This window comes from Corapipo altera, unplaced genomic scaffold, assembly GCF_003945725.1.
Source record: "Corapipo altera isolate COAL_440 unplaced genomic scaffold, ASM394572v1 59, whole genome shotgun sequence".
In the NCBI taxonomy this organism is placed as follows: Eukaryota; Metazoa; Chordata; class Aves; order Passeriformes; family Pipridae; genus Corapipo; species Corapipo altera.
The window spans coordinates 4,524,800-4,542,375 of NW_020884917.1; the positions used below are offsets into that span (position 1 = coordinate 4,524,800).

Genomic DNA, 17,576 nt, shown 5'->3' on the forward strand with positions numbered 1-17,576 from the left:
TGATTTAAAGGGATGGAATAAATGATACATGTCTGAAGATTGCCTTATAAATGATTAAGCAATGCTAAAAACTTCAACTCAGAAATCAAATTCATGGGCAAATTTGCTGGATGGCATATTCCATTTTTGAAATTTATGATGGAGATAGATATCTGTTATTTTAGAATTGATCTCCACCTCAGAATAAGATCTTTTCTTCTGGCACCTGCTGGATTTTTTGTCGGCCCACTCAAGTCTTTACTGTCAACTACTGACTTTTTATTTCTGTAATGTCTACTCCAAAAAGGTGACATTTCTAAACATATCTTCACTGTCAGCTTCCATTTGCATGCTTTGCCAAAGCTGATGGTCTTTTATTAGCACTTGCACAGAGGTAAATGGATTTTTAGTGAATCAGTGCTCCTGGAGTTTTTGATTTTAAAGGATTATCAAGTAGAGAATGTAATACTTTGCTGGGAGAACATTGTGAGCATATGAACATCTCAAATTGCTAAATAAATATCGAAGTGTTTGTTTTTAAAATAAATGCTTGGCAAGGCTAGACAGTTTGGCTTAGTATTCAGAAGCACTGACAAATTGTGACTTATTCCTTTTCATAGTGGCATACTAACTAAAGCGTAACTGATGTTATGCTAAATGAATGGTTTAGCAAATGTCCTATCATGAGTGGTCAGCTCATGCTTAAGACTTTTTAGGCATGTGAAAACTAATTAAACTACAAAGATCTGAAAAAAGAGTAATTCCATTTAATTGTATTTTCTATTTTGAAAGTCATGGTCTCCCTTGAAGTGAATCCCCCTCTCCAGTGGTCAGACTCTGTAGAGCTCTTGCTTGGTCTCAGCTGTTGGCTCCTGCTGAGAAGCAGAAATATCCCCTTTCTGCAGGATACCGTTAGCCCTTAAGAGCTTGTTCCTTTCCCAGGTAGATGGAGGGGACTGCCAAATTCCCAGATTTAGATGGGGCCTGAAACAGGTTCTGTCTGGAGGAAAAGAGGAAGCTTGAGACTACTGTGTGATGTGGCTGAAGCCCAGCTGGGAGTGTCTTTCTCCATCACTGGCCGCAGATCTGTGCATCCAGAGCAGACACAGGGACGCCCTGGCAGCAGCTAGCAGGCAAGGGGAAGGTGTAATGAGCAGTGGGCAGGGCTGCAAGAACCATAGCATGACTTAGGCAAGGGATGGGTTCAGTCCAGAAAGGGCAAGGAGGGGGAGGAGTGAAGTCGTTGCAGTTTTTGAGGCTCTGCAGGGCACTGCAGGGAGTATAATGCCTGCACTTAGCTATACCCTTGTAAAACCATGATAACCTAAAAAGCACTTGAATTGTATCCTGATCTGGGGCAAATTATATTACAAGCACTAACTTCAGAGGCACTGGTTTAGTTCATCCTGGCTGAACAGTCAGCAGAGGAGAGTTGTGGATGAAAGATATAGGTACAAATTATTACTATTTTTGTTTTACCATGACAGGTGTATGGTATTTCTTTATTAGATATGTTGCAGTTCCTTATAGCTGCTAATCACTGTTGTTTCTTATTTTAGCACAAATGAAAGATTTCTGCCTCTGAAAGACATGAGGCACAGCACTAATAAAATACCAAGCAGATGCCGTACAATAGCAAGCTCCTAAAAAGGAGATAAAGTAGCTTGCATAAAATAATGTGTAGTAGCTTTTACAAATAAATAGATGGCCATATCTAAATTTAAAATGATGAATTAAGAGCATGGATATTAATTGAAATATTGGAACAGAATGGACTAAGGCCTGTTCTGGAGACCCAACAGGAAGGAACAAAACTCTATATTACTTGGGCCAAAGAGAATTGGTGCTGATGTTATCTAGTTGAGGAAAATCTAAGCACAGATCAGGAGAAGGACTATAGATGGAGATCTGATCACACACTCACAAAAGCAATAAAATGGCACTTTTTAATACCATATTAAAATCTTGGCTAGCATGCACAGAAAGAAGGGAAACGCACTCAGGTGTATGAGGAAAACATAATAGCAGATTCTAATCCAACTCTGACCTTGAGATGAGTTTAATTAGAGTTGGGCTCTTTTCCTGATTAATGTTAGACAAATAAACTTTAATACCCTGCTAATAAATGGTCCTGGACACAAAGACATGAACAAGAATTAGGAAAGGCAGACCTATAATGGAGGCTTGTGGCCAACTGTGAATTATTAGTAAGTTACAGAGAATGTCAGGGACTGTAGGAGAAGTAGTTGTAAAGGAGGCATCAAACCCAAGACCTGCATGACCCTGTCTGTCAAGATCATTAGGATTCAGTCCTTTACTAAAGGGATTAAAAAGGTAGAAGCGGCAGTACTGTTAAAGGAAATTGTTCAGTATGCAGTGTGGAAGCTAATTCGCTCCTTCCCACTCTCAACCAAGATAGAAAATAATTAAATAAAGGAAATAAATTTAAGGTGATATATCTTCCTTCAGGACTGCAGACAGTCAGCATGACATGGTAAAATAGACCAGAAGAGGTAGAGATTTTCAGAGCAGGACATAAAATTTAGAAATGTAATATGTATTTATGTAAATGGTATCTGTATGGTTGCCTTCTCTTTACCACGTTGGAAAGCCTAATCTCTCGTTTTAAAGAAATTTAGCAGTCATAGGCCCCTGTACACACCAACAAAAGAATATCAAGGGATCTTGGACAAATTCGAATAAAGCCTACTGTTTCTCAGTCTAATGCTGTGAATGTCAGTTTGAATTCTGCCAATAGAGCTGATGTTTTAGTGCTTTTTTTTTTTTAGTCTTGATTTTTAGTTTTGCATCAAGTATCAACCTGGCAGAATTATGGTCAACAAAAGAAAAGTTGCCACATCATTTCTCTACTGTATTTTACATGTTTAGGTTTGTCTGTATATATTAAAGCCTTGTGGTTTTGGGTTTGCTGGTTTCCCAGATCTGAACCACTGTCTCATTGCTCATGGTTGAATTAATGATGTGAATGTCTAAGAAGCCATCAGATTCATAAATCACCAGAAATGAGAGGGATAACTCATAAAAGTCTTTTCCTTTTGTTTAGCAATTTATCATTTTGCTTGCACATTAATAAACAGAGCTCCCCTGAGGTAAGCCACGGGAAGAAAGATTTTTCTTCCTAATTTTCCTCAATCGTAGCCAGTAGATCACAAGTGAAGAGAGTGGGCTTGTCGGTGTGTTGGTGTCTCCCTCTACCCATCAGCGATAACAAATAAATGCAATGAAGTACCCTGGTGGATAATTGCTTGTGTTTACATAACAGGCACCAGGTTTCCAAGTCCGAGGTTGTCAGCCAGACCAAGCCGAAAGCGCACGTTGTCCATATCCCCCCTATCTGATCACAGCTTTGACCTTCAGACCATGATACGGACATCTCCAAATTCCTTGGTCACAATTCTCAATAACTCTCGTAGCAGTTCATCAGCCAGTGGTTCTTATGGCCACTTATCTGCAAGTGCAATAAGGTAAGAATAGTATTTTCTGCCTATATTGTGTATTCTCATTTATTCATCATACACACACAAACGTGAATATGTACTCACATCTTTAAGTAACTTGTGGGGGTTTTTTGTGAATATGTGCATTTTGCAGTTTCTATAATGGTACATTAATCGGAGCTTAATTTAAACTATAAAATATTTTTTGTGTTCCTCAGAGAGGTAACCACAAGGGACTTTTTGACTTATTTTTGTCCAGTGCAGGTAATATTCCAACTGACCAGCAGTAACAGTGTGTGTATGTTTGCTCAGGGATCTGTTTTCAGAGAAGAAACACTAGGGTAGGTTTGTGACTTTAGTCACTTCAGTTCTTCTGGATATAGATATGAGGGACAGTGAAATTTTCCTGCATTACAATCATTGGAGAGTAAAGACCAGATGTGTGGTACTGGTCAATAAAAATGTTTGGCTAGAACTATCTTTTTTTTTTTTTTTTTTTTTGGCCAAAGACGTACTGTTATCATCCAGTATCATCAGAAATCCTGTGATTTTCACTTTGTTGCTTCACTTGTGTGTGCAAGAAAACAGTCAGAAATGGTGGTTCTGGAGGCAGAAGAGCAGAGCAGCAAGGGAAGAGGTGAAAGGTGAACTGAAGTTGTACAGAAAAGGGAAGAAAATAGGGCACGGGGAGAGGAAACAAAAGGAATATTGTAAAAAAAAAGGAAGTGGAAAGAGTGGAAGAAAATTAAGAGAAGCAGCAGAAAAAATGACGATGCAACTGCAGAACATTCTTGTTTTTGTGACATGGCTATATGTTAACTGAGAAAAGCTCCTTTGGCATTCAAAAAAAAAAAAATCCCCCACCTCACCAAAGTCTCAGAAAATGCTGGGTTTGCATTTATGACAGTTAAAGAGTACTCCTAGGCACTGATTTAAAAACAGCCTCCACCTTCAATTTGCAATGAGGCAAAGGATCAAGTCTTTACAGCAGTTTCTTGAGATGAGACACCCATTTTTGGCAATACTCAAAAATAACACCGAGGTCATGAGTTCGATCCCCTTTCGATCCCTGTATAGGCCATTCATTTAAGAGCTGGACTTGATGGTCCTCCTGGCTCCCTTCTAACTCAGAATATTGTGTGAAATCTGTGAAATGCCTCTCCAGCAAAAATGAAATACAACTTGAAAAACTGCTATGGGGACTTTAACTTTTGGAGAAAATGAGGCACGGTGTGTTAGAAACCATGAACCTGCCAAACTGAGAGTGACAGCACTCTAAATATTGATATTAGTATAAGTGCTGTTTTTTCTTTTTTTAAGCACTTCTTTTAAATAGTCGTGCTTCATAGCTCTGATGTGACTGAGTACTGTGTAGTATTTCACAGGTATGATATCATAGCTCTGCAATACAACTCCACATTCTATGAAACCATGGTCCCAATTACGAAGCTCCGTAATGAGGAATATGAATAATGAAGAATATGTATGTCAATGGCTGGCAGCAGTTGGACCACATCTGTTAAATACATGTACTGTATGGAGGTGTGCTATCTGCACTGCCAGTAAGATGGGATACCACGTAATAACTAAACTCCTTTTCCATAGCTTGTAACCTTGGTAAAGCAAATAGTGCGTGAAATTTGGCATAATCTCTACAGTGGAGTAAGTCTTGTCTGCTTTTACTCTTCCAAAGCAAAGCTGGAGTCAGATTAATAGTTTTGTTGAAGACAGTTGTGGAACTGGAGAAAGTTGTGGGCAAAGACTGAGTAAGAATGCTAAGGAACAGCACAGGGAGTCTTGTGAACTGGTATCACTGAGCCTGTCGTTGAGCAAAGCTTTCAGCCCTTCCTGGTCATACTTTCCAGGAATGCATAATCCAAAGTTTCACATGATTTTAAATTAAGATTATTTTTTTTCCTTTTTGATAAGAGTATTCCTGTTCATCATGCAAAGTTGGAAATGTACATCTCCATTCCTCTCAGTCAAAAGGAGGGAAAGTGAGAGAGCTACCTCTTTTTCCAGCTTTGCAACTCACCTCTGTTGGTGCCCTTTGACTTCTCCTATGTGAATCTGTCTATAAAAGAGTTACACCAAAATAAACAGTGACATAAGGTATTAAACACAAGCCACATTTCATTGCTTTAATAAATTCCAAGACTAAATAGCAATGGGACAATCAGTAAAATCTAATTTATTTCAACTCACTGTCTTGCAAATAATGCATTCAGCACAAGAACTGCTGTACTGAATCAAACCATAGGTTCATCCCATCTAATATCCTGTCTGAAAGAGTGATCAAAGTGTAGAAAAAAACTTTTCCTGGTGTAAAATCCCAGCTTCTGGTAACTTGCAGGTTAACCTCATAGGAGTTGCTGCAAGAAAATGGTGCAGTTCAGCAGGCCACTAGATGGAATTGCAAGACAGGAAGGATTTCTACTTTAGATAGTATCAGTAGCATTAACTACTTAACATTACACAATCCTTCTACTTTTAGATATTGTTTCCAATCACTTTTAATTTAGTCCAAACAGTTTACACCTGGCAGCATATTTCATGGCAGATACCTCTCTAATGCTGAGTATTTCCAAAAAGCATCAGCAAAGCTATTAATTTATCAGAATGAAGTTAGGGAAGAAGAGATTTTCCAGTGCAAACTAAAAGAATTCTTGCTTACCTTCTTACCGAGAAGCTGGAATTTGTCAGGAATATTGCCTAGACACTGTGGATATGATCTTTGCTGTTCTTGAGAAATTGTCCCATTCAGCCAAGTGATAAGCCCTTAAGAGGTTTCTATTAACATGTGTTAAATGTAGTAAGCATTCAACACGTTCCAGTCCAGGGCCACAGAGAAGGGAGTAGGACCTTTCACTGCAGCTGCAGCTCTGGTACCTCCTTGGAAAGCCTGTGGAGGCTCAGCTGTCTGCCCAACCATAATGGCCTTGTGAAATAGAAAACAGTCTTCAGAGGAGACAGGAGTCAGCCTAGGAACTGTACAGGTTAAGCAAGCTGGCACAAAATGCTTTCATATAACTTGACATAAAATCGCAGTAGGAGAGAGAAAAAGCTGCAAAGTAAAGCATGTCGAAGCCAGTCATTAGGAGAATGAAGGTACTGCCCCCTTGTGATTATGCTCTGATACCATCTTTCGTTTCAGGGTTGCGCAGTATTTGCAGGGCCCCTGCCTGCTTCACTGCTCAGGCTGAACATCCTGAACATCCTCTCTGGATCAGTGAGAGCTGCAGGACCCTGCCTCACCTGTTCTAGGCAGCTCTAAAAGAGGAGGGAGCCTCGTATCTGGTTGGTTGCTGTCTGAAGGGCAGACTCTGCTCTTGCAGAGTCTGATACTGGGCAAAGTGATTTAGTCAGAAGTGACCACCAGCCTCATACAGTTTCTCTTGCGGAATCCCAGCCTACCACTCTTAATTCTACAGGGGAGTTGAATTTCTCACAGGCATAGCTTGGAGATACTGACAGCTGTTTTGAGCATTTCATATGCTGTATCCTGTTAACTAGCCCAGGTCTTCATGCCTGAAATAGGGCAACTGCAACAAGTGACACTTTTTGCCTCCATCTTTCTTTGATTCACATTCCTGTGCAAAATAAATCCTTCCCCCTTACCTCAGAGGGAGGTTGAAAGCATTAATGTTTTGTGAAGCACTTAGATTATACAGTGATGAGCACAGTGGAGAAGCACAGGGGGGCGTCGGTAATTATTTATTCACTGATGGTTTAAATACAATGGAAGGAAGGCCTATGGGCATTATACCATGCAAGGAGGAGAAAAACACCAGAGGGCCTCTCACTGAAGGCTGCTCTGCATCTTGTGCACTGATTGAGTTATGAACATGTAGGGGGGAAAGGGGGCGTGTTGTTGAATAACAAAAAGCTGATCAGTCAGCACATGAAGGTGTGGGCGGGTTTAGTTCTGGTATGTTTGATTTTGTGGGCTCAATGATCTTTTTGCCAAGATGCTACTTGTGTAAAGAAAGTGTCTCCAGGACCTCACTGGTCTTTGCCTTGGCTAAAAAAAGGATATCCTTGGCTAAAAGATTACATCCCATGCTTCACACAACTTTTCAATATAGAACCCTCTATATAAGCACTGTGGGATATTGAGGATGAAATCAGATGAAAAGAGCCATGTTTTGCTCTCTGTTTGTATGGAGCCAAGCACAGGAGGGCTCTGGTCCTTGACATGGGTACTACTGCAGTTCGAATAATAAATAATAGTAGTTTAGCACAATCCAGATAGAGCTTGACTTGGCGGGTGCTTTGTCATTGTCAGCTGGCAGTGTAGTGCTGTATCCTGACTACTGGCTGAGTACTTGAAAAGAAGATGTCGCTCCTGCTGACAGCTAATAGTGGATCTCCTTTAGCACACCAGGTAGAGCTTCTACTTTGTGCATTTGAAAACACCTGGTTTAGGTCTCAGCTGGGAGAGATTATGCAGAAAGGAGATGTATGCAATAGCATCAAATGAGGATAATCCTTCATTTGACATTTACTCATTTGGTTACCTGCCTCGGTCCTGCAGTGCAGTACCCCTGCTATTAATCTTTTGTCAAGATGTACTTAATGTTATATCTGCTACCTGTGACAATTATTAGACTTTGCACTTCAGTAGCACTTCTTTTTGAGTGACAGCATGGTCTGGAGTGAGTATAGAGGGGGTAATCACTCCCCATGATATTAAGAGTACTGATTCAAAATTTTTACAAAAGATTAACTGGTCTTTAATAAACGCAGGAGGTTGAGACTTCGTGTTCTCTGTGATTTGAAATTCAGAACCTCTCGTCCCTTAGCAGTGCTGCAATACTGAATTTACAAAGTTAGTTTTCAGAAAATTAGCTGAATTCCCTGTCAGATACAAGGTGTTTAAATCAGTAGTCCCACCTACTACAAGGGACTTTTTTTGGCTCTAGGCAGATGTAAATGTGAATACAGCTTAGCCATCCCATAATGTGAAAATTCAGTTTCATGTGAGCACAGGAGCCCTTTGGGATCTCCTCGAAAGTTTGAAAGAAACTGAGAAAGCACAGCAGCACTTCCCCCTGCCCTGCTCTACCCTGCTTTCCTGATAGCATCAGAACAGGAAGGAGCAGTTAACATAGTGTGGTTAATTACAGCCAGACCCTGGCTGTTCTGGCTCCTCTCACTTTGCTCTGGACTGATCTGAAGCATCAGGGAGTGGTGGTGAGGGTACTTTCACAAAGAGCACTAGAAAGGTTTGTAGGTTGAGCTTAGACAGCAGTGGATTAATATTGGTGAGGAAGACAAGAGTATGTGTTTCTGAAAGCAGGTGTTGGATTCTCAATTATTTTCTCATCTCATATAAACTCCTTCTATAGAGCGCTTGTTGTGTAATGAATCATTGCCCTCCTCTCTGAACTGTGCTATATCTAGAGACAAGTGACTAGGTATAAATTTCTCTAGTTTTCCTTTGCAAACACAAAGAGAAAAGCAAGAGAAAAATAGAGTATAAAGTTATCACAGAGAACAGTGAAAGTATCTTCAGCAGAGAGCCCAACAGGCTAATTAGGCACTTTATAAAAAAAAAGGAAAGAGTATCCTTTTATCAGGTTTAAATTATCCAATTTTTGAATTTAACAGAATGTCTCGTAGTTATAAGACAGGAAGCCCTCATGTTCTCAGTCTTCCTTCTTTATTCAATATTTCATATATTCTTGTTATGTCTCCTTGATTCATCTCCTTTCTCAGGCCAGTGGTTGTTTTCAGTCTGCTCTTTAGAGTTCTTGCATTGTCTTTTCTGCTGATGTTGTCTGAAAGAGTTTCCCTCTACTACATGCAATGATATTCCAGACGAGGATCAGCAATTCAAATGCACCATGATTTTCTGTGCTGTTTGCCGTTCCAGTCTTTTAAACATGTTTTTACCATAGCTTCATGTTGATCAAATTTTCATTCCTTCATTGAATTCTGCATTGAGACAAGCAAGTGCTTCTTGTCATTTTTCTCAGCTGATTTAGAACCAGCGTATGAGTAGCTTTGACTCCCTTTCAGTATCGATATGCATCTTGCTATCAGTATTGCTCATTCATCTAGCATACTGGGCTCTAAAGATAACCACTTAGCTCTTTACCATGCTACTCAAAATAATTTTGTCATATATGCAGATTTAATTTTTTCATTGCTCAATTTGCTGACAATTGCACTACGAAACAGAAGACCCCATTCGAGAATATGTATTTAACTTTTACTAAAACCCAACTACTTAATGCTTACCTTTGAATTAGACTGTAAGTTTTAAGTGTGTATATTTCTGCATAAAAGGACGCAATCAAATGCTGGTTAATGAAATTATTCTTGAAAAGGACATGTTTAGAGTAGAACAGGTAGAACACAATATACTCAGAGCAACATTTTGCAAGAACCTCCATATGATAGGACGTACAGGGTTTGTTAATTATGCCAGCATTATAGGTGTTTTGTTTTATTATTGGAATCTGCCTAAGTGAGATGCAAAGCTGACTTTGAGTGAAAGCTTTTCTTACATTAAAAGCTCTCTAATTAATTACATGCAATATGTTGTAAATGAAGGCTAAGTTGCAGTTCAGACTGAGTTCAGTCCAGATGTAACCCCACCAAAACAGGTCCTACTATAACTAGACACATCACGTAAGTGCAATACAGGGCATTATTCTCCATGATCTTGCACTGCATGTGGTTAATCTAAAGAAGGAAATATAGAGCACTATCATACCATAATAGCTTCATTTTATACCTGCTTTCAAGAAGTGTGAATGACTGAGAAGTGCCACAAAGTGAATAAAAGTAAAATTTGTCAGTAGTACAGAAAGTTACATCTCTGTCAGTCTCTGTAGAAATATAACTATGCAGCTAGAGAAAGTTCATATAGATTATAGGAGGGTGACATTCAGTGAGATTGTTTTGGAGATCACCTACATCTTGCATTAGAAGAATGTCTTCCACCAGAAATACACATGAATGGCAAGATTTCTGCCTTTGGAAAGTGTAAAATCTAAGAAGCTAAGCAGCATAAAGAATACAGACTAGGCAGGCACATACTGCATGCACATTTACATGTACAGATTCACATATATACAAGTGTGATTATGTATGTATGCCTGTAAATGTTTATGTCACAGATCTTGTATTTAAAAGTCAATTTGAAGCAACTTGCTCCAGACTGGTTCAGTATTACTCAAGGAATTTAAAGTCGTTGGTCCTAAAGCAATAATAATTCCAGGTAAGTTCTCAACCTAAGAAAAGTGTGCTAGAGTTTAACATTGCATTACTTCATTTTCAGACCCTAAAAGCAAGTATTAATTAGCACTTTCCATGTAATAAAATAATACCAGTTTTAGAAAGCCAAAAATGCTTGGTCATGAATTTAGTTCAAAATTATGTTTACCAGAAGTGTCATGAGCTTGCATGGAGGGAGCACAGAGGAATTATGCAAGGTACCATTAACACAAAGTCGAGTTAGGATACTAAGGATTCCTGCACAGGAATGACCCAGCAAGAAAGACAAAGCTGACAGTGCTGTCTGAGCACAGAAGGTTAATCAGCATGGCTCTATTGCTTTCAGTGAAACTATTCCATTTTAATCTGGCATACAACAGTGTATTCGTGAAGAAAAATTTCACCTAGCCTAGCAGATAAAACAGAATAGATAATAAGGTAAGCTGAAGAGAAAGTACAAACCACAGACTCTGTTAATTTTAAACTGGTAATAGAAAATTTAAAAAAAAAAAAGAGGCAATGATGTGTGTGAATTAAATACAGTCGTAAAACCATGACTATTATCTGATGAAAACTGATGAAAACAATATATGCTATGTTTTATGAGATGCAGATATGCCTTTTTACAAGTTTAGTTAGATGAATTGTCTCTAAGTTAGTGATTTTTAATGCAAGGTGTCAACATTACAAATGCAGAGGGATACTTGTGAAACGTAGTCATTTTTGAGAAATTATTTCAAAAGATTTTAAGTCTCATACCTGCATTGAAGATCACGCTGCATGTCTGGTTTCATAGTCACAGTTTGATATTGTTTTCCCCTGTACTTAATAACAAACCATAAAAACTACTGATGACTTGTCTGCATTGTCTACTCAAAGTGTTTTCAGTGAAAAAGTAGAGGGAGAGGAACAGAATTTAAAGCACAACTTTTGTATTACTAAAAATGTTACATATATTGTGGGTAAAATGCTCCAAGCAAAAGTGGATTTTAAAGAGTTCCTTCCTGTAATGCCATTTGGTTTGCATTTTCTGTCTAAGATACATGAAACAGGGTTTCACAAATCTCTTCGTGGCTGCAAGTTTGCGAAGTGCATTGTCACTCTTGTGTCCTGAGCAATTTGTCAACATTTACTCTTGCAGGTTGTTTCTATCAGGAGTAGTAGATTGCAGAGTTGGAAACTTCTTTTTATTCACTTTTGTATGTTTACGAGAAACGTACACCATTCCTTTTTCTGCCAACTCAAACAACAGGAGATGGTTTTCTTACGTGACGTTACTAGATGCTTCTTCTGGGTGCTGTCTAAGGAGAACTCATTGGCTTGTTTTCTTCTACATCTCTGTTGGGGCCTAACTATGAGTTTGTTCTGCTTTCCACATCTGACTGCATCTTGCACATATACATTGTTCCATCAAAAGATATATGTAAACTTCTGGGCATGAAGTCAGCTTATGTAGACCCCCTGAGCAACTATGGCTCAACTCCCAGCCACTCTTACATATGTCCCATGTTTTGAACAGTGGCTCCTACATGTCAGTTTATCCTGGGATGAATGAAGCTGTTACATTAGTCCTTATTAAAAAAAAAAAAAGGCATCTGAGCATGTGAAAAGCAGTATTTGATCACTGTTAACTTAATTATGACTTGTATTATGACTTAATTAATTTAAGATTACTATGCCTGTAGGACCCAGAGTTTAGGACAGCACTTAAGGGCTTGCTGAAGTGAGTCCTCCCTCAGAAGTATTTAAGAGTTACTAGAGGTGAACAGTAGCTTGGTACATTTGTAAAACAGAAAAGATGCTCGTTTGCCCCTTAACAACATTCATAAACAATTATGAACAATTAATAAGGTCTTTGAAAATCGAAATAAAAAACTAAAGGTAAAATCCTGTCCTGGTCTAAGGAAAGGATAAAAATATCATTGAATTCGATGAATCTAGGTATTCTTCCACCATTCATTAGTAGTTTTCTGCACCCTGGTTTCTCAATTTCACTTGGCCACAGGCTTCATGCAACTCTTAAGGGAGACTGAGATAAAGTGGTGACATCTGTACCTAACTGAGCATGAACTAGATATTATCCTTATACCTGATGATCAGCTTTATTGAACATGAAGCCAATCTGCCTACAAATTGCATCTCCCTTTCTTGAACTGCGGTCCTTTTTGGAGGGATTTGTATCATTTGGTCTGTCTAATGCAAGTCCCTGATGACAGGAACGAATGCTGGAAGCTACAGAGTGACAAGGCTTTTCCACAAGTCCAGAAGGGCCTGCATGTCCCCTTGCAGTGCAGGGGGATCCTCCCTCATGAAGCAAGAGTTTGAACTGTGAATGCACCACGCGGACATCAAAGGCCCTTCAGGCCAAAGGGCCTGAATCCCTCTCCTGCACAGTGGTCTAGATGGAGCCAGTGTGTCTCACTATGCCACATGTTCCTGTACTGTGACCAGTTCTGCACTTTTTATTTCAAAAAGATGTTGGACAGTTGGGGGTACTGCAAGGAAGAGCAAAGAAAAGAATCAGAGGTCTGAAAATTTACATGGATGAGTTGTTTTTTTCCAAACTGGACAGGAAGAGGGTATAGTAATAATTTCAAATATGCAAAAGAGAAAAGAGAGGAAGAGCCTGGGAAGGGGAAGGTGGATAATGAATGCTGGGTAGAATAACTAAGTGCTGGGTGTTGAACGGACAGAGGAAAGATTTAGGATAGAGGATAGGAAAGAAACTTTTAATAAAATAAATATAATGCGGTTCTATATGAGTAAATAAGGATATCCTAAAGAAAGAAATCTATCCTTTTGAAATTTGAAAATCAAGAAAAAAGTTAATACATCAGAAATATCCCACTGGGTCCAACTAGATGTGTTAGATACTCTAGTTAGTGTGTCTAGTTTTCTAACTTTTGTTCCCTCTGTGCTTTCCCAAAATGAATAATCGCTAGATTAGCAACCTCAAAGTATACATTCTCACTTGTTCATTTAAGTATTTCTTTATGGACCTGTTGTCTTTGGATTTGTCTAGTCCCGTATGAACCTGCTTGCTATGTGTGCAGCTACTCCAGAAGTCCACAAATGCTTTTTTTAACTCTCTTTTAAGTTGTTCTCCTCTGTCTTTCATTAAAAGCTTCCTAGTTTACACACTTGAAAAGGTCTTTTGCTAAAACCATGCAAAGCAGAACCAGAAAGGGGAAAGGACTCAGATACTTTTGCAAGACATACATGCATCAGATCTTGCAGATCTGATATGAGGATTTCTTCACAGTTTTTATGAAGAAAACAGAATTATTGTGATATAATGAAACAGTCCTTGCAGTATTCGCAAAATTGAAGTCTCCTCAGTAATTTCGCATCAGCCTATCTCCTTAGGCACACCTATGCAATGTGTAGGAAAGAAGGAATTTTTCCTAACTGGAATTCACAGATGTTTTGTGGTAAATTCCAGAGCTGTGACCAGAAACTGGATGACCTTGTTAGTAGGACAGCCACAAAGTAGCCACGAAGTTTGGTTTTGATTATAATGTCTGTTTTTCTTCTTCTTGAAGTCTGTTCCTAAAATTTGATGTGCTCATGTAATTGCAATGTAGTTCACTGCCCTGCTTTACTTCTGGTGAATGGAGTTTGAGACTTCACAGATGAGGAGAAGAGAAAGAGAGAGAGATGGACAGACTGACAGGCAGACACAGAAGCCCACAGTATGATAAAATAAATGATATCACTGATGGGCTTTTCTGTCAGTGTATATGAGTTATTGAATGCTTAAGCAGAAATGTTCCATGTTTTTTCTAACCCTTATCCCCCATAAAACTCAACAACTAAAAGGATAACTGGCATGTAGTTTATTAGTGGCCTTAAAGGCTTTAATCTTCTTTTCCTTTTCTACTTTGTTTAAAAAACCCTTCTGTAACACAAATATAAATCAGATTCCCTCCAGTGGTGTAAATTTTCATTTCTTTGTAGGTAGACGGAAGGGAAAGATTTGTAATTCACTTACATTTCTGTGAATCCAAAAGTTTTTGGAAGTGACTAGTGTTTTGGAAAACATGAACGGTTGGGGCAGGCATCTTGCATTCTTCTGGCATCCGGATGTTGGAATACTTGAGCACTCCTTGTCTAAAATGCAGCCTTTTTAATGTGTGTTAAAAGAAACATGACTCACACTGATGCCTCTGGAACTACTCATTGTTTTTGAAAAACCTGGTTGTTGGTTTTTGTAGTTCTGGACTCTCAAAAATACTGCTTTCAGGTCTTATTTTACCGCCTCGGGAAATGAATTTTAGGCAGTCACTGAGTGACACTGTTGCTGTCTTCTTGCATGTTTCTAAGAAGACATGGCTGGAACAACTGGGCAAGGCTGGCTCGTGCCGCTGTCCACCCTTCCTGTTGTTGCTGGCCTCCTGGATAGAATGCAATGTGAGTTTGATGGGACCAGCAAGAGGACATATGGCTGCTAGTCAAGGAAGAGGGATCACATGGGGTCTGAGGGGACACTCTGGGCTATGGAGTTTCTTCATCTGTCCTGTATTCAAGAGTTACTGAACAAAGTGCAGTGAAAAACTTTCAGAAGGAGGGCAGCAATCCAAGCCTTCCCTTCCCAGAAGAGTGCGTCATGCCAACAATGTTGAGGGCTTTGATTTATTTTTCTTCTTTTTGACCCTCAACATACCTTTATTGTATGGTTTCTGAAAGGCAGAGAAGGACCTACCACCTTCTGTTCTCTTCAGAACTTTCTGATCTGTTTAAATCAGAAAAATCGTCCAGGCTGCCCTGCGACAGCATCTTGCATGAGAGTGACATTACACCCAGCCAGGTCAACTTGCCTTATGAGGAGCTCTCCGGAAACAGCTGGAGAGAATTTTTATTTGAAGACAGCTATCTGAGCTATTTAAGAAATCACCCTGATGTCTGAACCATTGTCACCATTTCTGAGTACTCCCCTTAGCTGTTCTGGCTATTCCTCTGCTCCCTCACAATCACCTTTTCTTTTCATTCTGAGATGTTTGAAGTTTGGAGGTAGAGGAAATGAAGTGCATGTTGGCAGGCTCTGTAGGAAAATCCTAGTACCTTAGACTCAAGCCTTGCTGATGAGCAGAGGGCAAAGGAAAGATACTAAAGAAATAAGGATTCCTCCTTTCCCTAGCACACCTGTCCAGCTGTGTCTTAATATATCTGCTATTAGTGGACTGTTTTCCAGTAATAGACGTGAGCTAAGATGATGTCTGTCTCCTGTACCCTACAAGTTTGTCAATGCCTGGTTCAGCATCCTCCTTCTGGAGGCTTATACAGTGCGAAGACAGATGTAGATAATAGGGACATCTCTATGAGGTAAAATCTGTCCTTTTGATGGAGGCCATTTTAATTTATATAGAGAGGGGAATACCAAGTACACTGACTCAGCATTTAAGCACTGGACTGGTTGAGTCGTACATTTGTCTTTTTACCATGTAGGATCTGAAGAACATTACCAAAGTTTTGAACCTGAACATGCAAAGCTAGTTATTGCTGTGCATGGTCAAATGTCTAGAAACGAAAAAAAACCCCCAACCTGTATTTCCAGGGCTGCTATGTGCTTGGAACTGCCAATGAAACCAGTCGAGTTATTTTTTGCTTTTAAACTGATTCAGTTGTAGGGTGAAAATGTCCTAGGCTTTAACCAGTCACAGAGAAATAAATTACCTCATCCAAACTGTTTCTGTGTTGTGTTTGTTGATCTTGGTGAATTTGATAATATCTTCAGGATGGTGCCGTCTAGTGTTTGAAGTACGAGGTGGACTCAGAGTGTATGTATGGAAGCAAAAAATGCCAGGGTGTAGTAAGGCTCAGATATGGCAGTGTAATTGTGTGTTTTTTAATGAACAGACCAGAGTAGTTACACTTAGTAATGTTTGTTCACCAAAAAGGAAAAGGGGTGTTAAATCATTATGTTCTTTGATGAATGGCTTGTACACTGAAGAATAAATTGAACAAACTGGCATAGAGCTCAGTGAACATGAAATCAGCTATTAGAAAAAAGCTTGTGAACAAATTCTGAGCCTGATATGCATCTTTTGATTAATGTCCTATTAATCATCCATAGTGGCTACCTTAGCTAAGTCGTGCTGTAATCATTCATGGTTGCTTACAGGAACACTAGCAGGGACTATAGAGCTGCAGTAACTGAATATTATTACTGATTTCTCCCTAACTCTTGCTGTGAACAATTACTGTTTTCACTACATTTCTGCCTCCCTTTATTAGAAAGAATACAATGCAAAATGAAAAAAGAGTTCCTCAAAGACGAGTAAAATTCTCCCAGGGTATTCTTAATGATATTCTGTCCTAAATGGGTAAACTATTGTAATGCAGAGTTCTCACCAGGAATAATAGTAATCTAATCACATTGAAACTGTCTTTTTATGGATTGTAGTCAAACAGACAAAATGTATAGTCATATTAATGAACACAGAATTTCTGTAGAATTATTACTTAAAATGTTTGAAATTATTTTAGCTTTTTGTATCACGATATTTTCAGTTAATGCACTTAACAGCAACAGCAATTAAGAATCCATACTGTAAATTTGGATTCAATCCACCCTTTTGTTATTAGAAAAAGCCTTGATTCTGGAAATGTATAATGCTCGCACCACTCTCTTTTAAGACCTGTTTTAAATTAACATTGCTCTTTTGAACTGTGGTAGTTCAGTGTGGGGTTTTTTTTAATCAATGAATATTTGTTATATTTTTCTTTTTTTCTTTATGACTGGAAGTTATTGGCAAATGTTTACAGGAGGATCTCATATTCCTGTGTGTGAAAATGTAGTCCCGCACCATTTAGTTCTCAAATGTGACACAAAGAATGCTTTGGCACTACCCACAAAATGGGTCCTTAGGTGGCAGCGTAATTTCCTCCAAAGTCACTGTGGTCTCGGAAATACAG

General features: G+C 39.0%; 1 protein-coding gene across 4 annotated transcripts in view; it reads left to right on the forward strand.

Annotated features, from left to right (window-relative positions):
- Positions 1-17,576, forward strand: part of GLI3 (GLI family zinc finger 3) — a 209,491-nt gene that overhangs the window by 146,640 nt on the left and 45,275 nt on the right. For all 4 annotated transcript variants that reach the window (XM_027655965.1, XM_027655967.1, XM_027655966.1 and 1 more), the window contains one exon: positions 3,263-3,464. In XM_027655965.1, the coding sequence (XP_027511766.1) occupies positions 3,263-3,464 (202 nt within the window). The remainder of the gene's footprint in view (positions 1-3,262; positions 3,465-17,576) is intronic.